At 36.8% G+C, this 23783-nt stretch overlaps 6 protein-coding genes across 6 annotated transcripts; 3 read left to right on the plus strand and 3 right to left on the minus strand.

Moving 5' to 3' along the window:
- Nucleotides 1-2520: 2520 nt before the first annotated feature.
- On the plus strand, nucleotides 2521-3428 carry LOC103323087 (major strawberry allergen Fra a 1-3-like). The gene is made up of 2 exons (XM_089045892.1): nucleotides 2521-2812; nucleotides 2933-3428. The coding sequence occupies exons 1-2, from the start codon at nucleotides 2629-2631 to the stop codon at nucleotides 3226-3228; spliced, it is 480 nt and encodes a 159-aa protein (XP_088902018.1). The 5' UTR covers nucleotides 2521-2628; the 3' UTR covers nucleotides 3229-3428.
- A 1316-nt stretch (nucleotides 3429-4744) lies between these two features.
- LOC103323088 (major strawberry allergen Fra a 1.08-like) lies at nucleotides 4745-5510 on the minus strand. The gene is made up of 2 exons (XM_008225047.3): nucleotides 5269-5510; nucleotides 4745-5151 (listed from the first exon to the last, which is right to left on the minus strand). Exons 1-2 carry the CDS (start codon nucleotides 5450-5452, stop codon nucleotides 4853-4855), a joined length of 483 nt encoding a protein of 160 aa, XP_008223269.2. The 5' UTR covers nucleotides 5453-5510; the 3' UTR covers nucleotides 4745-4852.
- Nucleotides 5511-7714: 2204 nt separating this feature from the next.
- LOC103323089 (major strawberry allergen Fra a 1.08-like) lies at nucleotides 7715-8602 on the plus strand. The gene is made up of 2 exons (XM_008225048.2): nucleotides 7715-7999; nucleotides 8109-8602. The coding sequence occupies exons 1-2, from the start codon at nucleotides 7816-7818 to the stop codon at nucleotides 8405-8407; spliced, it is 483 nt and encodes a 160-aa protein (XP_008223270.2). The 5' UTR covers nucleotides 7715-7815; the 3' UTR covers nucleotides 8408-8602.
- Nucleotides 8603-11725: 3123 nt separating this feature from the next.
- On the minus strand, nucleotides 11726-12637 carry LOC103323090 (major strawberry allergen Fra a 1.07-like). Its single transcript, XM_008225049.2, has 2 exons — nucleotides 12348-12637; nucleotides 11726-12172 (listed from the first exon to the last, which is right to left on the minus strand). Exons 1-2 carry the CDS (start codon nucleotides 12529-12531, stop codon nucleotides 11874-11876), a joined length of 483 nt encoding a protein of 160 aa, XP_008223271.1. The 5' UTR covers nucleotides 12532-12637; the 3' UTR covers nucleotides 11726-11873.
- Nucleotides 12638-14628: 1991 nt separating this feature from the next.
- On the minus strand, nucleotides 14629-15526 carry LOC103323092 (major strawberry allergen Fra a 1.08-like). The gene is made up of 2 exons (XM_089046946.1): nucleotides 15256-15526; nucleotides 14629-15143 (listed from the first exon to the last, which is right to left on the minus strand). The coding sequence occupies exons 1-2, from the start codon at nucleotides 15437-15439 to the stop codon at nucleotides 14845-14847; spliced, it is 483 nt and encodes a 160-aa protein (XP_088903072.1). The 5' UTR covers nucleotides 15440-15526; the 3' UTR covers nucleotides 14629-14844.
- Nucleotides 15527-15925: 399 nt separating this feature from the next.
- LOC148920153 (major strawberry allergen Fra a 1.08-like) lies at nucleotides 15926-16808 on the plus strand. Its single transcript, XM_089047612.1, has 2 exons — nucleotides 15926-16206; nucleotides 16316-16808. The coding sequence occupies exons 1-2, from the start codon at nucleotides 16023-16025 to the stop codon at nucleotides 16612-16614; spliced, it is 483 nt and encodes a 160-aa protein (XP_088903738.1). The 5' UTR covers nucleotides 15926-16022; the 3' UTR covers nucleotides 16615-16808.
- The last annotated feature ends 6975 nt before the right edge of the window (nucleotides 16809-23783 follow it).

The following is a 23783-nucleotide window of genomic DNA, read 5'->3' on the forward strand; positions in this document are numbered from 1 at the left end:
GTTCATGGATACATCTACCTCGAGCCGGTATGAGAATCGATTTTACCGTTTAACTTCTCTTGCGATTTCACGAAGAACTGTTCATCTTCTCTCGCATAGAGAAAAAAATCTCACGTGAAAAGTCTGACGGATTATGGTGAGATTTTTTTTAGGGTTTGGTATTTATACCTCCCACTAAAAAGTCACACAAATTCCTTCTTTAAAAAAAATCCTTCAAAATTAGCAAGTTTTTGAGTACCAAAAGACTTTTTGTTACTTGTTTAAAGTCTTAATTGAATACCACTAGATTTAGACACCCTCTTTAAAAAATCCTAAAAGTCCTTATTGAATACCACAAGACTTGTTTAGATTATTTAAAAGTCTTAATTGAATACCACAAGACTTATTTATCCCAAAATAGTCTTTTAAAATCCTAATTGAATACACCCCCTAAGCCTGATAGCATGATATCAGTAAAGAAACAAAGACACCAAAGGCAAACACAAAAACTAACATAAGCTATAGTAGCCAATATGCCATTCATAGCCAATCCAAAAATAAAGTGTCTCATTGGGCATTAAAAACCTTTCATTTAAGTATATGAAGCACTGGAGATCCTATTATCTTGTGATTGTTGTTCCAGGCCTTCGAATCTTGTGGAATTCATGATAGGCGGGGAAAAGAAGAACATTGCACAAAACCATTTTTGTGAAGGCTATCAAATTATTTTTGTTTGTTTCATTTATTGAAATTGAACTACATTACTCTTTATTCTTTAATCATAACTCCGAAGTGTAAGCCAAAGACCGGTTTGGCATGAAAAAAATTAAAATTAAAATGAAAAATGAAAGGCAACAATGTTGAATGATTAACAGAGAAAGACGGCCACAACATTATTGCTTATAGATAAGTTCATAATTGATTGTTAGTGTTTTTTTAATATTGGGTTGTCTCAAGATTGTCTCCTAAGTGAATCGAACCTGGTGCACTTAGTGGGTGAGCGGGAGAGTTTGGCCCACTTTTCTACTATGGCTCGGTCAAAATTAATAATGATGGCACTCACAAAAGCGACTCTGGTAAAGCAGGTAGTGGTGGTGTGTTTCGCGATTATCAGGGCCATGTTCTTGGGGCATTTTTGACCAATTTAGATATTCCTAGTGCAGTTCATGCTGAAGTTTTAGCGGTCATTAAGGCCATTGAGCTTAATTGGCTCCACGCTTGGCATAATGTTTGGATTGAAACTGATTTGTTGTTAGTTACTAAATTCTTTCGCTTTCCATATTTGGTCCCTTGGCTTCTACAAGTTGATTGGCAAAATTGATTGCATCGTCTCCAACACATGTCATTTAAGATTTCTTATATCTTTCGTGAGGGTAATCATGTTGTTGATGCTTTAGCAAATCATGGTGCTTTGGGTTTTGGTTTAATTTGGTGGGATACTGCACCTTTTATTTTGCCTTTTTGTTAGTGGGATTGGCTGGGCATGCCTATTTACCGGTTCTCCTAGTTTCTTTTGTTTACTCTTTCAGAGTCTTGGTCTCTTAGGTCAGCATGTTGTTGTGCATTTCTGTCATTGTCTTTCTCTTATGCAGGGTTTGGTTCGGTCCCCCCTGTTGTTATTGTATCTCTTTTTTGTTTCTTATTAATAAATTACGATCAAGGGGAAGGACCGGGGGCTTCTGGAGTGTTGATCCCCTCTTTGAGGGTGGTGGATGCTTGTGCATCTGATGACCGATACTGAGGAGCTAATCTCGCCTAATCCTTTGGTTTATTTATACTATGGTGCCACCTATGTGCCATAATTGATTGTTAGTTGTTGGCTATAAATTTCATAGACATAATCTATTTCGCGTAATTGTTAACTTTACTAAACAGTAGCAAATCTTCTGAAGTTAATTAGTACACTAGCTGGAATCAAATGGGACGGTGCCCAATGTTGATAAAAAGTTGGAGGCAGGAACTTTCTAAAGAAGTAAATTCCAAATTTCACAATATGATTGTCCCTACCGCCCAAATAGTATGCACTTCTAGAACTTCAAATTAGGATGACTTGACTTGCATTTCAACATGGGCTGCCCGTGATTTTCATTTGCATTTCAAAAGTCCCACATATGGAAACACCAAGAGACATCCACATTACATTGTATGGTCAGATATCATCTAGTCTTAATTGCTGCAGCCCAAGTGGGTTTCGAATTTCTATTTCTTATTGAAAAGCATTCTCATTTCTTTGAAAACTTCCTCTCTTGGGTTCTCATACATATGAAATCACAGACACCGTCAATTTGTTGCAATGTGAGAAAATATAGCCCTCCAAAGCACTCATTGAACATTGCGCAAGAAATAATTGAGGTTAGTCCACCTCGTGAATTTATTGGAATTTTAAATTCAATTTGCAGATGGTCCTTCCCTTGACTAAATTACAAAATTCATTGTACAAAAGTAATAGCTTCCACGTCACAATGAATACAACCAATTAAACAATTACCAACTTGCATAAACCTTTTGATCACTTGGTTCCTATAAATACCATACCTCCTCCTCTCTTCTTCACAACCCAAAATCTCCCATTTGCATCATCTTTCTTAGTCTGCCCTCTTTATCAATTACTTTTTTTTTTCTCACTTTCCAAACACATTTTACACAATCATGGGTGTGTTCACATACGAAACCGAGATCAACTCTGTCATCCCCCCTGCTAGGTTGTTCAAAGCCTTTGTTCTTGATGCTGACAACCTCGTCCCAAAAATTGCACCACAGGCAGTTAAGAGCACTGAGATCCTTGAAGGAGATGGAGGCGTTGGAACCATCAAGAAAATTAACTTTGGTGAAGGTAAGTTTAGATTTTTTTTTCTTCTGGTTTGTTATTTTAACGTTACAGAAATATTGTTTTGGGGTCATCTTATCTCATAACAGAAAGATTCATCTGGTATATATGTATATATTTGTGCAGGTAGCACTTACAGCTATGTGAAGCACAGAATTGATGGGATTGACAAAGAGAACTTCGTGTACCAGTACAGTGTGATCGAAGGAGATGCAATCTCTGAGACAATTGAGAAGATCTCCTATGAGACTAAGTTGGTGGCATCTGGCAGTGGTTCTGTCGTCAAGAGCACCAGCCACTACCACACCAAGGGAGATTTTGAGATCAAGGAAGAGCATGTCAAGGCTGGCAAAGAGAAGGCCTCTCATCTCTTCAAGCTCATTGAGAACTACCTCTTGGAACACCATGATGCCTACAACTAAATATTCATAGCTTTATTACTTGGTGATATTCAATCTTATGTCCTCTTTGGCATCAAATAATGGTGTGGTTTTTTTTTGTCTTCATTTCTTTCAAAAACCGTGTTTGGCTTGTGCTTGGAGCTTTGGTTTGAAGAGTGATTAATACTATATTTTCTTTCGTTTCTAAGGAATAAAATGAAAATCAAGGATATATGATGATATTTGCAAGCTCTTTTCTTGTAACATTGTAATGCATAATGTCAACATATCATATTTGAAGCGGCATTTGTCAATTACCAACGATCATAATAATTGAAATAACAATCGGACCTCATATGCGACATAATACGATCAATTAATGGGATGAAAGAATATCATTTCATTTTTCCTGTTGTAAACCATTTGAAAATTCATACTATAAATACCGATGCCCTGTGCAAGGGACTCTATAGCTCAAGTGGATATCGAAACGGTTTCCTATTTGTCTAATTTTTTGCAAGGATGATTTATGAATGAAGACCTAAAAAATAGATGGTTTGGATCATTTAAAAAAACTTTGTATAGTACCCTAAAGGGTATCCCTCAATAGAAGGGAACTATATATATATATATATATATATATATATATATATAACCATTATCAAGTATCAACTAAAGCTAGCCATTTCTGCAAAGGACCCAGTAGTGTAGTGGTTTGGAGCAATTGTTCTCATGGGTTTGAGTCCTAGCATCCATGTAGTGTGTGCGAGTTTAGTAGGATATCGCTCCTCTCAATAAGAAAGGTGTTTACAAAAAAAAAAAAAAAAAAAAAAAAAACCAGCTATTTCCAATTTTCCATTGTTTGGAATGGCACTCACCCTGGTTCTTGCAACGCTATCTATCGCCGCAAATGCCCAGCAAGTTGCTAGTGAGAATTGATAAACATAATTAGCTAGCTAGTTGTTGGGCATAGCGGCTGCGGACAACGTAGCCGATATCCACAATATGAAGATTCACGACACTGTTTTTATTAATGTCTAAATCATTGTATGTTTCTGAATTTTACTAGTTAACCGGGAATTAATGAGTTTAAAGAATTTTTTTGTTTTTTGTTTTAGAGTTCTTTAGAGGATTTTCTGCATTGTTTTTATGAGGTTTCCAAAGACATTCAACAAGTGTGCTCACTGTTTTAGTAGTAGAAAACTTGTTCCACACCTACAGTAAGAATTTGGTTCTCGTTCGTCCAATTCGCAGATGCTCAGCCTCATTTTAAAGCATTTCAGTATAAGTTTTTTTGGGGTTTTTCGCATGTTAGTGAAGATATGACTGCACCAGCGTCATGTTGTCAAGAAAATTGATTCACTTAAAATCTTCGCCCTCCTCAGTCATTGTTAGTTTTGAGTTTTTCATTTTGATTAGAGGGAACTTCCATTCAAACAGCCAAAACAATTGACTCTGACTGATTAAAAAAACAGTTTACTATTAGCTGTTACCAACTAATAGATTCAAAAAATAGTTTACTATTAGTTTAAGACTGAAATTAAGTACAACATTACTCTTCAATCTTAACTTCAAAAGTGCAATTCAAATGATAAAGAAGAAAAAAGAATTGAAAGACACATTGCTGAAGAAACAGAGAAAACAGGACACAAGACTATAGATGGTTTTAGTTGTAGGCATCAGGGTTGGCCACAAGATAGGTCTCAATAATTTTGAACAAAGCATGGGCCTTCTCTTTGCCGGCCTTAACATGCTCTTCCTTGATCTCAACATCACCTTTGGTGTGGTAGCTGCTGGTGTTCTTTATGATAGAACCCCCATCTGCAGATGCCACCAACTTAATCTCGTAAGAGATTTTCTCTATTTTGTCTGAAAGAGCATCTCCTTCAATCAAACTGTAGTTGTACACAAAGTTATCTTTGTCAAGGGCGTCAACCTGGTGCTTCACGTAGCTGTATTCACTTCCTGTAATTTGAAAATTTCAGGATTGTTAATGTCAATCTTTTTAGAAATTATGACACTAGTGCTTTCAAGATAAAGTTAACAAGTAGAGAGACAGACAATGGTGGAAAGTGATCAAACCTTCACCAAAGCTGGTCTTCTTGATGGTTCCAACACCTCCATCTCCTTCAACAATTTCAGCACTTTTAATTGCTTGTGGAGCAATCTTTGGGACTAGGTTGTCAGCATCTAGAACAAGGGCTTTGAACAACCTAGCAGGAGGAACGACTGAGGTGAACTCGGTTTCGTATGTGAAGACACCCATGATAGATGATGATGATTTAAGAGCTTAGAAAACGATCAAAAATAAGAAAGAAATTCAAGGTATTACTTGATGTTGGAAGCTATGAGCACTGGATGTGGTATTTATTAGGGGTGGCATTTTAAACCGAAAAACCGAAAAACAGCAAAAACTAACCGATAATTTACCGCAATGAAACCGCAATCGCGGTAAACCGAACCGCATTTGCGGTATTAAGAACCGAACCGCATTTGCGGTTGCGGTTGCGGTATTTGATTTTCAAAACTTGCGGTTACTGCAAACCGCAAAGTATAGCCGCACGGATGATGAGGTTCTACAAGGAAATGGAACATATGACAACTTGTAAGTAATTAGTTTATTTATGTTAATGTTATTTATGCTTCTTCTTATAATAAAATGTATTAAACTATGTTGTTTTATTTGTAGATAACGTTGGTGCTCAAACAACACAACGAGGTTCTTCAAATCCACTCACCACCAACACTTGAGTTTGTAACTTTAGTTTGTAACATTGATGCATTGCATTTTCCTTTTAGTTTGTAACTTTAATTAGCTTTGAATTGGATTTTTCTCTTTGGTTGTAACTTTAATTCATTTTGCTTTACATTTTCCTTTTGGTTTGTAACTTTAAAGGATTTGGAATTGGAATACTTGAGAAGTTTAACTTTAATTGAAATGCTTGTAATTGTAACTTTAATTTTCTTAGGTTGTGAATGCTTGAGAAGTTGAGGAGATTGTGAATTTATATATGCTTGAGAAATTGAGGTTGTGTATTTATTTATTTAGGTTGTGAATTTATATTTTTGTGAATGCTTGAGAACTTGCGGTTTTAAACCGCTAATTCTCGGTAACCGACCGCATTTTGCGGTTTACCGCAATACGCGGTCGGTTTGCGGTTTCAAAAATCACTAAACCACAAATAGTCGGTCGGTTTGCGGTTTGAGTAAAAATTCGCGGTTACCGAACCATAACCACCCCTAATATTTATAGGTTAAGGGTGAAGAGTCTGATGTGTAAAGTGACCCCAGTGGATATAACGTTCAGTGGTTGTTTCCCATGTGAATATTTTAGTCAAAGAAAGCCACCTCTACAAGTTGATTTTAAAAATTCCAAGTAATTACAACTAGCTGGAATTTTTTAATAGAATGTCCTGGTGTGCTGAGTCTGCTGACTCAATAATATTCTCATTCAATCAACTGAAAAATCTAACGTCCTTTTCACATTATTTTTCTTATGGCCAACCCTGATGCCTACAACTAAAATAATCTATGAGATACTGCATGTTACAAGCAACAGTCTGGTGTCCTGCTTTCTCTGTCGTTGGCTAAGGGTTGGCTTTTTTTTTTTCCTTCTGTCAGGCCAGAGCAGTCTTTGGCTTGCATTTGGGGTTATGACAAATTGTAGTATTGTATTTGATCAATCTAAATTAATAAAGAAAAAATCATTTAATTATAATACCAAACGAAAGGGTAGAGAATTTCGAAATATAACAAACTAAGGTCTCAACTATTTTTAATATTATTATTTTAAACTACTGTAATTTATGAAAAGAGGGATCATCTCGAGTGAAAAGGGCAGAACCAACCGGCTTAACCACGTCTACATTGTGGTCTTTACTTCACAATTTTGACATTGACTTACCAAAAAGAAATATAAAGTATAGACTTGAGTTCAACTTGATTAGAGCGGTAAGGTTGGTAAAAGAAATTACTTGAAAAGAGAAGCCATGGAAAGTCTAAATTAGACGACATGATACGTCTAGGAAAGGGATAGGGAGCCAATCACAATACACTATTGTATAATCTCTGCAGTTGGATCCTTAAGTGAGGTAAAATATGTAATTAATGATGATACACAAGGCAGCGTTGAAGCAGATATCTATGTGATTAGTCAACAAAAAGAGATGAAGGATGTAACTAATCCTTCTTTGAATTTGATCATCAGAACGGTCCATGTGCATTCAGAATAGACTCTGCCTGTTAGACAGACAAGTTAATTTTAGAACATCCATGTGCATTCACATATTATTTTCTTGGTCAGTTATTATATTATTAAGTTCTTAGCACACCCTCATCCTGTTGGAATAGTTGAATTTTTCAAATCAACATCTACTGGAAGCTTTATTTCCTCGACTAAAATATTGCTGTATTTCATTGAAAATCATATTTTCCTTTTCATATTTTCCTTGTCTAAGTTCCTTTATTAATGAAAGCCATTTTACAAATCTGGCCTTTCCCCATTAACCTATAAATACCACCTCTGGTGCTCACACTTCCTCACACCAATATCAATCATTCTCTTAGCTTCCTCTGCATTCATTCTTTCTTTGATCATATTTTCTAAGCTCTCAAATCATCATCTTCATCATGGGTGTCTTCACATACGCAGACGAGTCCACCTCAGTCATCCCCCCACCAAGATTGTTCAAAGCCCTTGTTCTTGAAGCTGACACCCTCATCCCCAAGATTGCTCCCCAATCAGTTAAAAGTGCTGAAATTGTTGAAGGAGATGGAGGTGTTGGAACCATCAAGAAGATTAGCTTTGGTGAAGGTTGGTTTCTGCCATTGCCTCTTCTAAGTTGAACTTGTTTGCCTAATTAATAACATAAATCTTGAAAGCATTAATCTCTTAATTTCTAATTATAATCCTCATTTTACAGGAAGTCATTACAGCTATGTGAAGCACCGGATCGACGGGCTTGACAAAGATAACTTTGTGTACAGCTACACTTTGGTTGAAGGAGATGCTCTTTCAGACAAGGTTGAGAAAATTAGTTATGAGATTAAGTTGGTGGCATCTGCTGAAGGAGGTTCCATCATAAAGAGCACCAGCAACTACCACACCACAGGTGATGTTGAGATCAAGGAAGAAGATGTTAAGGCTGGGAAAGAGAAGGCAACTGGTTTGTTCAAGCTTATTGAGAACTACCTTGTGGCCAACCCAGATGCCTACAACTAAATGTAGCATGTTGAAGAGAGTCTTTGCTTCCAGAGTCATCATTCAGTGATGTTTGTTTTCCTTTTTCTTTTCTTCCCTTGTTGTGTGTGGCCAAGGGCTTGCACTTGGAGGCCTTTGTTATATCAAAGTGTGACTGTTGTATTTTTTCTCATTCTCTAATAAATAAAAGGAATATCATCATATATTCTTATAGTATTTGCAAGTTTTTTCCCTAACTTTATTAACCAAATGAGTTACCAAAGCAAGCATGCCCTATTTTGATTCAAATATACTCTGTTTTTCTTGTATGTCATTTGAGAATTCATACCTCGGGAGATCAAATTAATCAAGTAAGATTGCTTTTAAAAATCAATGAGAATGATTGCTGTAGAACTTTTCTTTTGAGCAATAGCATGCCTGCATTAGGCAGAAGATTAAGGCCACATTTATAGTCTGCTATCCAGTGTAATTTTTATCCATTCGGAGATGAAAAGTGGTTAGAATTTAAAGTCCTTGAGGTGGTAAGGAGACTGTTGAATTGAATCACACTTCCTACTGTGTTGAGCTGCGAACTGAGCTAAATATTTTTACTGGGAGAGCAATTTGAGCTAAACAATTTATGTTGGATCATCAAAGTTTATGAGATAAACTTGCGAACTGGAAATAGACATGTTCTTTTTTTTTTTTTTTTCTTTTTTTTTTGTCGAAGGAAATGATATTCCATTAACATAGTAAGATACAAACAGGTCCAATACAACAAACAAAAGAAAAGCCCAACCAAACAAAATAAAAGCCCAACCATAATACACATACTTTAGGCCCAACACAACAAAAAACCCTAAGACACACAACCCTAAAATCCCACCCAAGGACTAAGCAGCCGCCGCTGCTGCCACCCGATCTGCCATCCCCGCCAGTAAAGGAAGGTCCATGAGAACCGACAAAGGAGATCTGAAGAGCGTGGATTCGGGGAAGCAATCCACCACCGTGCATCAAGCTCAAGCGATTCGGGGTAACAGACATGTTCTGATATGTTGAGTATTGGTGGATTTCGCTTTATGCACTGACATTCTGAATGTGAAGGAAGAAATACAATACAATGAACTAAAGAAATAACAAAATTTTGGAGATGTGAAGCCCGAAGGCTACACAGAGCTCCTACACAAACTTATTTGAGACCAACCTCAATAAGATTGATATTTAAAGACTCTACTACAACACACACTAGATACTCTTGGTACGCTTGGTACACACTTAACATAGAGTGGATATGAAGCCTATTTATAGGCCATAATATTAACTCGATATTAAATCTAATCATAACCATTATACCCACTAAACCCCACATTAACTTCAACTCATAAACTATGTAATAATAGCTAAACGCTTTAGATTCTAACTTTTTATTTCCTAAACTTATGACCTTTAAAATTACCCCAACATTGAGAATATTTTCATTCTCGATGGGACATGTGACATAATCTAACCTAATAAATGATTCGCGCCACACACATACCAAATCCTCAAAGTCCATTTTCAAAGATAAAATTGAATTTCGATTCTGCAGTTTGAACTATCTTTTAAGTATTGCTTTCTAATGATGTCAACCAAATTAGTCATCAGTAATTCGGGAGTAACATTCTACACAGCATGACGTTAATTTGTTTAAAAGTCGAAAGAATCAATATAAATGTACTGAATGCAGCAGAAAATTTTGATTTGTATACGATTAGAACAATAACGAAGTTGGTAAAATGTCCTCACGAGTTACAGAAAAAGATCTGAACTTGTTTATTACTTATTGCCAATTGCTTTGTGGTTGAATTGTTGTTTAACTTAGAACATACTAATGTGGAATTCATTCTACACATACAGTGTCACACCCCGGACCCGGGGTGGATGGAAACCCCGTGCCGGCACGTGAGAAAATGAAAATGAAAATAAAATAAATAGAAGCCGAAACAGGGTTTAAAATAAACTTCTCTTATAAAAATAGATCCAAAATCTTACAACTTTACAATAAATAAAGCTCTATCACTTTCATCTAATTCATCCTCAACTGGTTTAGTCTTTTTCTTGACCACTAATTCATCTGAAAAATTAAATAGGGTGAGGGGTGAGCAACCACAGCTCAGTAGGGACATGAGACCTTACCATAGTAGATTGATATAACTAAATTAAGTGACATGCAATCACACAGCCAAATATCACATTATTAATAATAATGCATGAATGAATGCTCTTCATCTATTCCCGTTAATTCATATAACTGGACAAGCAGACCTGCACGTCTCATACTATGCTTATACTACTTGGTCCCGAATGCCTGTTTATATGAACTAATACCCATTTCAATCATCTCATAATTCCCCTTTTGTTAGTCATCTTGTCTAACTCCCTTTCGCCAGTCCCGAATCACCCAATAAAAACCATGTGCACTGTGGGATTCCTGAGACCTGATACCTGCCAAGAGTTAGACTCAACTACACAAAAGACTATTTCCATTACCCTCTTTTCCATTATTATTTTCTCTACCCAACATCTCCAACTAATTTCCATGACATGATATAATTATGCATTTCACATATCCATATATCTCACAATACGTAAATATCCTATACAAGAACATTATACAATATCACACATAATATAGAGCTGAGCTCACAAAATTTAATTAGATCAATCCCTGTAAAGGCTCCCAAGAAACCCCTACCTTGATTCCAAAGCATTGCTCCAATTTAAGAAAATACAAGCTAAGCCCTATACCTCCTCCAAGAACTATATCACAACTAGCCCTCTCTCTCTCTCTCTCTCGTTTTCTTTGTTTGCACTTGTTGTGCAACTTAATGTCCTACAAGGAACATGTCGGCAGGAAGTGATTTCCTATTGGATGGTTTATTGGCGGTTGATAAAAACTTACTGTCCAAGTAATAGTTATCAATGTAGTTGTAGATAAGGAAGAATGTTTTTGTGACTCTTCCAATCCCTCTAATCCTATTCTTATCTTCTTGGTGAGTTGATAGTATTGATACTTAATAGGTTTTGTACTTTGACACGTTAACAATAACTATTTTAAAACATATACATATATATATTAGGATAAGTATATATGTAATACACATATTTAATAAGATATATGTATATATATATATATAATAGAATAATATATGTAATAAGATATAAATATTTATTAGTACAGAAAACAATATATATTTAACTATCTATGCTATCAATTTAAATATATAACTAAATATGCAGCAAAATATTTATTCTTCATATATATATATATATATATATATTTTAAAACAGGTCTTCAGACATACAGTTGAACAGACAATCAAATAAATGCTTTCCAAATTTTCTTGATTGATCAATTGAAATCAAATACAAGTACATTACTCGTTAAAACCATACCGTTAAGTAAACAGAAAAAGAAGGACAAAATGACAGATTGTTGTCCAAACATGCAGTAGCATCACAGACATGTCTAGTTGTAGGCATCAGGGTTGCCCAAAAGGTACTTCTCAACGACCTTGAACAAACCAGAGGCTCTTTCTTTGCCAGCCTTAACATCCTCCTCCTTGATCTCAACATCACCTATTGAGTGGTAGTTGCTGGTGTTCTTTATGATGGAACCTCCATCAGCAGATGCCACCAACTTAATCTCATAACAGATTTTCTGAATCTTGTCTGTAATAGAATCTCCTTCAATCAAACTGTAGCTGTACACAAAGTTATCTTTGTCAAGCCGGTCAATCCGGTACTTCACATAGCTGTATTCACTTCCTGTAAAACGAAGACTAATTAGAAATTAAGAGATTACTGCTTTCAGGATTTATGTTAATTAAGCAAACAAGTTAGAAATTAAGAGATTGCTGCTTTCAAGATACATATATATTAACTAGAAAACCAAGTTCAGTTAGTACAGAGAGAGAGAGAGAATGGTGGAAAGTAAACAAACCTTCACCAAATCTAATCTTCTTGATGGTTCCAACACCTCCATCTCCTTCAACAATTTCAGCACTTTTAACTGCTTGTGAAGCAATCTTTGGTACCAGATTGTCAGCATCAAGAACAAGAGCTTTGAACAATCTAGGTGGGGGGATGACAGAGGTGAGCTCAGTTTCATATGTGAACACACCCATGATGATGATTTAGAGTTAAGAAGTTGATGAAAGCAAGAAATAACCAAATGTTTGGGAAGCAAAGTGAACTGCTATGGGGAGATCTAGTGTTTGATGTTGGAATGAATGAGCACTGGAGGTTGTATTTATAGGTAAGGAGAAAGGGCATGCTGTGTAAAGTGGCCCCAAAAGATAAAGGAGTTTGGACGAGTTTGGACGAATTTTTTATTTTTCAATGGTTGAAAAAGGAAACTACAGTTTTCGTACATGGTAATTTTCCGTGTTCTGGATAAAGCCATTTAGAGATGCAATATTGTTGACCCAATGCAGCCAAAGTTGAAATATGCAAGTCAAGTCATCCTATTTGAAGTTCTGGAAGTATATACTAGCTGTGACGAACGCACAACAATATTGGTAAATTTCAAATTTGGAAGTATATGGTAGCTGCGACATGGCAAACTCATGTCATTGCCATCTCATTTCATTTATTAAACTGATGAAATGCCCTGAAACTTTTACTTAATTTTCAATTTACTCCATATTCTTTTTTCTTTTTTTAATTTTTAATTTTTATATATTTTTTAATTTATTTAATTTATATATATATATATATATATATATATATATATATATATAAAGAAAGTCAAGGATATGAAATTTATTTTTTCACCAATGTCCCCATGCCGTCTAAATCCTAAACATTTCATCCAATTTTCTGTTAAATCATTAAAAGCCAGTTTGACATTGCTGTGCTGTGAAAATAATTGTTGTCGATTTGCTATGAGATAAAACAATTTGGCGTTTGGTAAACTTTTTGTTAAAAGTGTTGTTGGTACTGATTCCACGTAATCAGAAAATGATTGCCACATAATCAGTAAACCCAGTGTCTCTTCAAAATTAATTCCTGCATAATCAGAAAATGAAAGCATCTCATTAGCTGTTTTCCCTTATAACTTTCTCTCACAGCAATTTTTAATAATAAGTGATTTTTTATAGTTTGCCAATTGGGTTGGGCTTCCCAAATTTTTTTAAAAATCACTTATCACCTCAAATAAGCAATGTTATACTGGTACTAAAAAAAAATATTTAGAAAAAGATAACAAAAAAAATCTTGCACTGACCCAAACCCAGACCCTCCTCTTCCCTCCCCAACCCCGGGTGATTCTCCAACCCACCCAACGCCCCTCATCCCAGATTTCTTCTCCCCAATTCCCATGACCACCACCTGCAACCCACCATGCACAGAGAGAGAGAGTATTTCAATTTTTAAAAGTTTTTAATTTGATTTTTCAGTATTTATTTATATTTAACATACGAAATGACCAATTTGCCCTTATAGTTAATGGAAAATTAGATGAAATGTTGAGGATTTAGATGGCATGGGGTCATTAGTGAAAAAAAAAATTTCATATACTTAATTTTCTTAGAAAAAGGATGGAGGTTAAATTAAAAGTTAGGTACAAGTTCAGGAAGTATTTCACCAGTTTAGCCTATTATATTTATATACATCCGATGCTGATGCATCTAGAGATCAAGGAAGAGCATGTTAAGGCAGGCAATCAGGTCTGTTTAAGGTCATTGAGAACCATCTCTTGGCTAACCCCTGATGCCTGCAACTAATGCTTTTCATGTCAATGTACGTAGCATGTTGGAGAGAGAAAGAGTCTTGCATTTCCAGTCATCACAAAATGATGATGTTTTCTTTCCTCGTGTCTGGCCAAATCATGGTGCTTGGAGGTCTTTAGTTGATTAAAGAGTGAATTAATGTTGTATTTGTTACAGTTCTCAAATAAATGAAATCTTGAATAAATAAAAAATAAAAAATCTCCATAGGGTATATTGATTGACAATCTAATCCCCTGATCCCATTACAATCAGGAACTAGTGGATGCCCAAATAAAGTAGACAACTTATTGTCTTTAATGTAAGGTCCTCAGAAGTTGGAGAAATGAGGGAGACATGACATTGATAGGTTTAAGAAGATAAATCAGATGTTTTTTGTTTTATTTATTGTGGAACAATTCAAATACAAAGACACTACTCTTTAATCAGAACTTCAAATGCAAACCAAAGAATGCTCTGGCTTGGTAGAAAGAAAAACAGAAATGAAAGCCAACATTGTTGAATAAACAGAGGAATAAGGACACTTCCATTAATGACTTGTGTTCAGGTGAAAAGGGAAACATCACAAACCAAATCTGGAAAAAGAAGAACTATCAAAGACTGCTGTAGTATGAGAAAAAGAAAGAATTGAAAGCCACACTGTTTAACAAACAGAGAAAGGAGAGCCACAAGATTATTTCCCTTGACATGTAGTATACATCGTTGATGGTTTTAGTTGTAGGCATCAGGGTTGGCCACAAGATAGGTCTCGATAACCTTGAACAAAGCATGGGCCCTTTCTTTGCCAGCCTTAACATGCTCTTCCTTGATCTCAACATCTCCCTTGGTGTGGTAGTTGCTGGTGTTTTTTATGATGGAACCGCCATCTGCAGATGCCACCAACTTAATCTCGTAAGAGATTTTCTCAATTTTGTCTGAAAGAGCATCTCCTTCAATCAAACTGTAGCTGTACACAAAGTTATCTTTGTCAAGCGCGTCAACCCGGTGCTTCACGTAGCTGTATTCACTTCCTGTGATTTGAAAATTTGAGAAATTAAGACACTACTGCTTTTGCGATATGTATTAACTAGAAAACCAAGTTAATTGGTAGAGAGAGACAATATTGGTGGAAAGTAAACAAACCTTCCCCAAAGCTAGTCTTCTTGATGGTTCCAACACCTCCATCTCCTTCAACAATTTCAGCACTTTTAACTGCTTGTGGAGCAATCTTTGGGACGAGGTTGTCAGCATCTAGAACAAGGGCTTTGAACAACCTAGGTGGAGCAATGACAGAGGTGAACTCGGTTTCGTATGTGAAGATACCCATGATGATGATGATTTAAGAGCTTAGAAAATGATCAAAGAAAGAATGAATGTGGAGGAAGCTAAAAGAGAATGATTGATATTGGTATGAGGAAATGTGAGCACCAGAGGGAGTATTTATAGGTTAAGGGTGAAGTGACCCCAATGGATATAAAGTTGTTTGGACAAGTTTTCAGTGGTTGTTTCCCATGTGAATATTTTAGTCAAAGAAAGCCATCTCTACAAGTTGATTTTAAAAATTCCAACTTATTACAATCAGCTGATGTGCTAATTAATTTTCTAATAGAATGTTCTAAAACACATGTCTACGTACACAGTCCATTCTGATTGGCCTTTTTGATGATCAGAATACTACAACACAACTGGTGTGCTGTCTAAAGTCCTTTTCACTTTCATTTTCAAAGTCTAAAGTCTTTGATAGACAACTCAGATTTCACACAGCCTGACCTTCAGCCTCAATCTATAAATAGCACCTCCAGTTCTCACATTTTCCAGCATCAAATATCATCCCTGCCAATCATCTAATCCTTTCACACTTTCATTCTTTCTTTGATCATTTTCTAAGCTCTCAAATCATTATCTTCATCATGGGTGTCTTCACATACTCAGACGAGTCCACCTCAGTCATCCCCCCACCAAGATTGTTCAAAGCCCTTGTTCTTGAAGCTGACACCCTCATCCCCAAGATTGCTCCCCAATCAGTTAAAAGTGCTGAAATTGTTGAAGGAGATGGAGGGGTTGGAACCATCAAGAAGATTAGCTTTGGTGAAGGTTGGTTTCTGCCATTGCCCCTTCTAAGTCTAACTTGTTTGCTTAATTAATAACATGAATCTTGAAAGCATTAATCTCTTAATTTCTAATTATAATCCTCATTTTACAGGAAGTCATTACAGCTATGTGAAGCACCGGATCGATGGGCTTGACAAAGATAACTTTGTGTACAGCTACAGTTTGGTTGAAGGAGATGCTCTTTCAGACAAGGTTGAGAAAATCAGTTATGAGATTAAGTTGGTGGCATCTGCTGATGGAGGTTCCACCATAAAGAGCACCAGCAACTACCACACCACAGGTGATGTTGAGATCAAGGAAGAGGATGTTAAGGCTGGCAAAGAGAAGGCAACTGGTCTGTTCAAGCTTATTGAGAACTACCTTGTGGCCAACCCAGATGCCTACAACTAAAACCTTAAATGAAATGTACTGCATGTGCTTTCTCTGTCATTATATTGGTGTGGCTTTCATTTTTCCTTTTCTTTTTCTTGTCTATCAAGCCAGAGCTACTTTGGCTTGCACCTAAGGCTATGATATAAATTGTAATTTTTCTATTTGATTTGATTAAATAAATAAAGCAAAAATCAGTTGCTGGTCTTTACAAATTTGGTCTGCAGTATCTTTTTTCTTCAAATTCGTGAATTTCAATATTTTTTTTACTAATAAAAATGTACTAATGCAAAGTAAAGATTTGATAAAATTGAAATGATGAGGATGACATGCATAAATCGAGAAATGACCCTTTGGTTTGGTCAAGGTTTTTGAGAAGTACCATTTGGGGCAACCCAGATGCCGACAAGTAAAACTATGATGAGTGTGTATTTATTTGAATTCAATCTTTATAATTAAAGGAACATCATTTGGTATTTATTTGATTCCGCTATTTGCATTCAATCTTTAATTCATCTTTATTTGAATTTAATCTTTAATTCATCTTTATAATTAAAGGAACATAATTAAAGTAAAACTATGATGAGTGTCTAAAATGTTGGTCAATCCTCCTCAGTCTGATCATAACTAACCAATCAATCTTAAATTTCAAATCAACTGTCCCGATTTCTTTCTTTCTATATATATATATATATCCAGCCATTATAAAGTATCAACTAAAGCCAGCCATTTCCAATTTTCCATTGTTTGGAATGGCACTCAGCCTGGTTCCTGCTGCGCTATCTGTGGCCGCCAATGCCCAGCAAGTTACTAGTGAGAATTGATAAACACAATTAGCTAGCTAGTTGTTGGGCATAGCGGCTGCGGACAACGTAGCAGATATTCACAATATGAAGATTCACGACACTGTTTACGCAGATTCTCAGCCTCATTTTAAAGGATTTCAGTATAAAAAAATATGGTTTTTCACATGTTAGTCAAGATATGAGTTTTGAGTTTTTGATTAGAGGAAACTTCCATTCAAACAGCCAAAACAATTGACTCTGTCTGATTAAAAAAACAGTTTACTATTAGTTGGTAACAATTACTCAAATGAATGTTTTATGTTTTATTGGGACTGAAATTAAGTACAACATTACTCTTCAATCTTAACTCCAAAAGGACCACAAGCAATTTAAGCCTGACAGCATGATATCAGTAAGGCCATTAAGGCTTGCTTGGCTCCATGCTTGGCATAATGTTCGGATTGAAATTGATTCGTTGTTAGTTACTAAATTCTTTTGCTCTCCACATTTGGTCCCTTGGCTTCTACGAGTTGATTGGCAAAATTGCTTGCATCATCTCCAACACATGTCATTTAAGATTTCTCATATCTTTCGTGAGGGTAATCATGTTGTTGATGCTTTGGCAAATCATGGTGCTTTGGGCTCTGGTTTAATTTGGTGGGATATTGCACCTTCTTTTATTTTGCCTTTTTGTCAGTGAGACTGGCTGGGCATGACTAATTACTGGTTTTCCTAGTTTCTTTTGTTTACTCTTTCAGAGTTTTGGTCTCTTAGGTTAGCATGTTGTTGTGCATTTTTGTCATTGTCTTTCTCTTCTGCGGGGTTTAGTTCGGTCCCCCCTGTTGTTCTTGTATCTCTTTTTTGTTTCTTATTAATAAATTATGATCAACGGGACGAGCTGGGGGCTTCCGGAGTGTTGGTCCCCTCTTTAAGGGTGGTGAATGTTTGTGCATCTGATAACCGATACTGAGGAGCTAATCTCGCCTAATCCTTTGATTTATTTATACTATGGTGCCACCTCATGTGCCATAATTGATTGTTAGTTGTCGGCTATAAATTTCATATACATCATCTATTTCGGGTAATTGTTAACTTTTACTAAACAGTAGCAAATCTTCTGAAGTTAATTAGACTCAAAATAATTAGTGTTTAAAACTGATATGTTTATTCTGCCCTCAAGGATGAATATATATACTACATACAAAGTAGTTACAAATAGGAAATATGTACAAAATCTCCTAATTCTACTTAAATTAGATAATTACAATAAAATATAAATTATATTCCTAATAAGAAATTTTTTTTATTCATAATAGGAACGTTGACTCACCCCAACACTCCCCTCAAGTTGGTGCATAAACATTAGTAATGCCCAACTTGTCAAGTGAGTCTTCAAATCGGCACATTGACACGGCATGGGTCAACATATTTGCAAGCTGCTCTAAAGAAGGCACAAAAGTTATAAAAATTAACTTATGCTCCAGCTTCTCCTTAATGAAATGCCGATCAACTTCTACATGCTTAGTTCAATCATGTTGCACCGTGTTTGCCCTAAAACTAAATAGATAGAGATAGAGGTAACTTACAGGTGATGTGATGATTCGGCTTGGAGGACCCTTGATGTGAGCATGCCACACTATGAGATATGATGCTCTGTTCTGGGCTAAGACAAAAAATAACCGATGAGGTCGAGAGTACTGGTGTGGTACCAAACCAAGACCCTCCGATGGCAAAGTAAGTTTTGGGGAGAATTCTCTGTTTTAGCAAGTATTCATAGCGTAAATCAAGCTGAGAGAGCCAGAGTGTTTTCTAACTCCGTACTCTTTCCACGTGTCATGAAGTGAGTGGTAGGGTTAACTATGGTACAAACACATCAGATTGATAACAATTTCAAATGCAGACTGATTATCACAGTGGAGCTTTGTAGTAGCATTCAGTCTAAACCCAATTTCAACAAGTAACCACCTTAGCCACAGTATTTCACAAACCCCTTGGGCAATCCCTCTGTACTTAGACTCTGCGGAGGACCGAGACACAACGTTTTGCTTCTTGCTACGCCATGTAACTAGGTTACCATCAACAAATGTGAAGTAACCTGATGTAGAACATCTATCTGTAATATTTCCTGCATAATCTGCGTAAGTGTAACCTTCTAGATCCAAGTGACCATTTTACTTAAATAATAAACTTCTCCCAGGAGTAGACTTTAAGTAACTCAGAATATGCATCACAGCGGTCATATGATCCTCACTAGGTGAATGCATAAATTGGCTAGCAACGCTTACAGCATAGGCAAATATTAGGGCGTGTCAATGATAAATAAATAAATCTCCCAATCAACATTTGGTATCTTTCTCTGTTAGTTGGGACCTGATCCACATAAACACCAAATTTATGATTCTCAACAATAGGTGTATCAACTGATTTACAGTCAAGCATTCAAGTATCTGCTAGCAGATCCATGACATACTTCCTCTGTAAAAGAAATAAGCCATGTTTAGATCGAGTGACTTCCACTTGTAGAAAATATTTCAGACTGCCCAAATCTTTCATCTCAAATTCAGATGCTAAACGTTTCTGCAGTCCCTCGATTTCTACAGTATCATCACTAGTCACAATCATATCATCAACATAAATAATCAACAAAGTCACCTTACCAGCCTTATGTTTAATGAATAAAGTATGATCAGTATTGGCCTATTGGTAACCAAACTTCTTCATAGTTGTGGTAAATCTGCCAAACCATGCCCGAGGAGATTGCTTTAACCCGTACATCGCCTTTTTCAATTTGCACACGTTCCCCGTTTAATTGGTAACCCTATACCCTGGTGGAAGACTCATGTACACTTCAACTTCTAGTTCACCATGTAAGAATGCATTTTTTACATCAAATTTCCTCAGGGTCTAATCCAAGTTTACTGCTAAGGACAACAAAACTCTGATAGTATTCATCTTAGTGACAGGTGCAAAAGTATCATGATAATCAACTCCATATGTCTGAGTAAACCATTTAGCTACTAATCTTGCCTTGTACCTCTCCACAGTACCATCTGCATTATATTTAAATGTAAACACCCATCTGCATCCTACAGGCTTCGTTCCCTTTGGTAGATCAACAATGTCCCATGTATTATTTTTTTGCAACGCTCCATTTCAATATTCATGGCTTCAGCCCACTTTGGATCATTAAATGCCTCCTTAACACAGGTTGAAATTTTAATATTATCCATTCTGGTCACAAACGTTTTGCACTCAAGAGATAACGTGTGATCAGACACATAATGGGCAATAGCATATATCGCTTTGCCTTTTGGTAAGTAACGATCAGGTGGAACCCCACGGTTCCGTCTAGGCGTAAAACATAATAATTATCAGAAGTATGAATAGAAGCACTTACCTCAGGAATATCTATGGGAGCTTGATCAGGTACTATTAGAGAAGCTTCATGGGGGGCAATCGGTTCAGTGACAATAGTGACATCAGTTATAATAGCACGCTTCAACTAGTGTAGCAGGTTTGGCATGTGTAGCAGGTTCAGCAAGTTCAGTCGGTTTTTCCCTTTGTATCAAACTAGCCAATACTACTCCCCATTGTAAATTTAGCCAGTTATGTCCTTCACTACTAGTCTCCTCCTGAAGGACATGCTCGGGTGTATCAGAAAAGAACATTTCATCTTCAATAAAGGTAACATCCATAGAGACATAAACGTCGGATTGCAAAATGATAGTTGTAGGGGTCTTTTTGTTCCAGCAGCTTGACGAATGGGCTTGGGCTGCTGTGAGAAGAAAAAGAAACAAAATTCCCCCAGGGCTTGAGTTCAAGAACCAGGCTCCCAAAAGAGTTTTTGAAGAGTTTGATGAAACTTTATAAAAACACTCTTAGGTTCTTTTCACCAATAGCCAAATAAACATAAGAAATTGATGAGTGACTTAGCTTGAGAAGCTTGTGGCATGGAGCTAAGCTTTCACAAGTTTAGCAATTTGAGAGAGAGAAAAGCATGAGTTTCTTACAGAGAACAAAGGTTTCCAGTGGGGCAAGGAAAATTAGGAAGATTTCTATCTTAGAGAAAGAAGAAAAACAACTAAAGAAAAAGATTGGGTGGCTTGAGTAAATTCTCAGTTGCTTGACAAAGCTTGGTCAGGCTTTGGATGATGATCTAACTGGGTAGGGGAAGCTCCCTTTTATAGGCACAAAGAACCCTAATTTTATCTAACCTCATTCTCCTTTTTTCGTTGCTTCTTCCCACTCGATCCTATTTTGGTGAAATTTTCCTATCCAAGGCGCATGGGTAAGGAGCCCTTTAGGGTTCCAAGGGTTTTGTGTGGCTGGACCTCCCTACGAGGGTGAGGCGCAACCTGCTTTCTTTCTTGGTTTTCGAAATGGAGCTTATAGTAGAAAAGAAGATGGGTAGAGTCTTTTGTTCTATGGGTATTCTTTCTACATTCATGGATTTCCTTCGGTCCCTGTCATGGCTCTTCATTGACCATCTTGGAGTTCTGAAAAGGGTGAAACACGATGCCAGATTTTTCACAAGTCGCTGGACTGGGCTTGTATGTACAATATTGAGTTATTAGCATATTATTTCCAGCGTCTAATGGGTTTTTGTCAAGCTGCTGGAAATAGCTTATTTAATTTGGGACATTTTATTGATGTGGGCTTGTCTAAGTATTATAGCAGACTACTAAATGTCCTCCTAAGGCATTGGATCACTTTTTTCCTTTCTCTCATGCTAATCCATGTGTTTGGGCTGAGGAACGGGCTAGAGTTTTAGTGCTCCCAAGTGACCTAAAACTTTTGTTCCTCAAACCCTCAATGGGCCCTGTGATTGTTTGTTCCCTTCCATACCACAACATTCTCAGCAAGCCCAGGGTAATTACATGGCTTGGGCCCACTTAAGCTTGTAGCATGACTTGGTATTAGAATGACATCGTGTGTTTATTTAACATGCTTGTGCTTGGGTTTTATTGTATCGTAATAAGCTATGAGCGGGTCAAGTAGTATCAGATAGGTTGGTGAATCGTGAATTTATAAAGCCGGTGCATTTTTGGTCCTTTTGTGCATGCTTGCTTGGCGTGACGCATGATCCACGGCTTATATAGATGCATCCTATGATTTCTCTTACATCTCACTTGGGTTCCTTTTGAGATCAATTTACTTGTACTGGGCTAGGAATAAACCTGGGCCTAGTCCTTGGATTTTTTGGCCTCAACAATAGCATCGGCAGCCTTTCTAATGAGAAGAGAAACCCAGAAAGACATAGCGGAGATCACATGGGTCTAGTTTACTCCTCTGATTTTGATGGAGGTGAACATAGACGACGCAACTAAACACCTTTGGAGACATAGTCAGCATAGAAGAGGCAAAGATATGATGGGTCAATACCTGCATAGGAGTTTGGAAATCCAAAACTCGTGAAGGTAGACAATTCAAGATAGACTGCATAAGTAACAACATCCATTCAGAACCGCTTTAACGGGCCCAGCGCAACAAGCGGTGAGCACGGGCAGTAGCAAGGATCGCCTATTTTTACATTCAGCAACCCCATTCTGTTGTGGTGTTTGAGGGCAAGTAGTCACATGGAGTACACCATTAGTGTGAAAAAAATGGGATAACGCCGAATTAACAAATTCTCCACCATTGTCAGATCGAAAAACCTTGACTCTTTACTAAACCGGGTAAGGTCCCCAAACATCAGAATGAACTAAATCCAAATGGCATAAGCCATTTATTATAACTTGGAAGGTAGGATACCCGATGACTTAATGCTAAAATACAAGTCTGACATTGGAAAGCAGACTCGTTGACACCACTAAATAATGCAGGAAACAAATGTCGTAAATATCCAAAGAAGGCATGACCAAATCGGTAATGTAGTATCCAAATTCGACGATGCTGAGAAGTTTCGGCGCTACCAGCACGAAGAACTCGACTAGTTGCCACATCATCCACATAATAAAGCTCCCATTTTTAGTACCATGACCAAAGATCTCCCGAGTCTGGATATCCTGTAGTAAGACAAAAGAAGAATACATCAAGATAACGCAGCTTTAACTGCTCAAGAATTTGCGATACAGATAATAAATTACAAGACAAAGATGGAAACCAGTAACACTTTATCTAATGGTAAAACAGTGTCAAGAGTATAGAACCAGCCCCCGTGATGGGTAGCAACATTATTAGCAGTTAGAACATGATCACAATGAAGCAGAAGAGTAGTAGAGTAAAGCAGAATTATACGTCATATGGTTAGTAGCTCCTAAATCAACAATCCAACCTGTATCTCGGGTATCATGGACATGGAAAGCCTTGCCAAAGTTACATGGAGGTAGAGGTGTTGGAGTGCTTGAGACGACGGTCAAAGTTGGAGGATGAGTAGCAGAAAGGTGGTCGTGCCCAGTGGTGATG

Source organism: Prunus mume, linkage group LG2 (genome assembly GCF_029339155.1).
Source record: "Prunus mume cultivar Tortuosa linkage group LG2, ASM2933915v1, whole genome shotgun sequence".
NCBI classification, from domain to species: Eukaryota; Viridiplantae; Streptophyta; class Magnoliopsida; order Rosales; family Rosaceae; genus Prunus; species Prunus mume.

What these genes read in the sequence shown, in the direction of transcription:
- LOC103323089 (XM_008225048.2), top strand. Translation starts at nt 7,816, where the DNA reads ATGGGTGTCTTCACATACGCAGACGAGTCCACCTCAGTCATCCCCCCA. An exon ending in GAAGATTAGCTTTGGTGAAG is followed by an intron (nt 8,000 to 8,108) that starts GTTGGTTTCTGC and finishes CTCATTTTACAG; the next exon opens with GAAGTCATTACAGCTATGTG.
- LOC148920153 (XM_089047612.1), top strand. Translation starts at nt 16,023, where the DNA reads ATGGGTGTCTTCACATACTCAGACGAGTCCACCTCAGTCATCCCCCCA. An exon ending in GAAGATTAGCTTTGGTGAAG is followed by an intron (nt 16,207 to 16,315) that starts GTTGGTTTCTGC and finishes CTCATTTTACAG; the next exon opens with GAAGTCATTACAGCTATGTG.
- LOC103323088 (XM_008225047.3), bottom strand. Translation starts at nt 5,452, where the DNA reads ATGGGTGTCTTCACATACGAAACCGAGTTCACCTCAGTCGTTCCTCCT. An exon ending in GAAGACCAGCTTTGGTGAAG is followed by an intron (nt 5,152 to 5,268) that starts GTTTGATCACTT and finishes TTCAAATTACAG; the next exon opens with GAAGTGAATACAGCTACGTG.
- LOC103323090 (XM_008225049.2), bottom strand. Translation starts at nt 12,531, where the DNA reads ATGGGTGTGTTCACATATGAAACTGAGCTCACCTCTGTCATCCCCCCA. An exon ending in GAAGATTAGATTTGGTGAAG is followed by an intron (nt 12,173 to 12,347) that starts GTTTGTTTACTT and finishes TTCGTTTTACAG; the next exon opens with GAAGTGAATACAGCTATGTG.
- LOC103323092 (XM_089046946.1), bottom strand. Translation starts at nt 15,439, where the DNA reads ATGGGTATCTTCACATACGAAACCGAGTTCACCTCTGTCATTGCTCCA. An exon ending in GAAGACTAGCTTTGGGGAAG is followed by an intron (nt 15,144 to 15,255) that starts GTTTGTTTACTT and finishes TTCAAATCACAG; the next exon opens with GAAGTGAATACAGCTACGTG.
- LOC103323087 (XM_089045892.1), top strand. Translation starts at nt 2,629, where the DNA reads ATGGGTGTGTTCACATACGAAACCGAGATCAACTCTGTCATCCCCCCT. An exon ending in GAAAATTAACTTTGGTGAAG is followed by an intron (nt 2,813 to 2,932) that starts GTAAGTTTAGAT and finishes ATATTTGTGCAG; the next exon opens with GTAGCACTTACAGCTATGTG.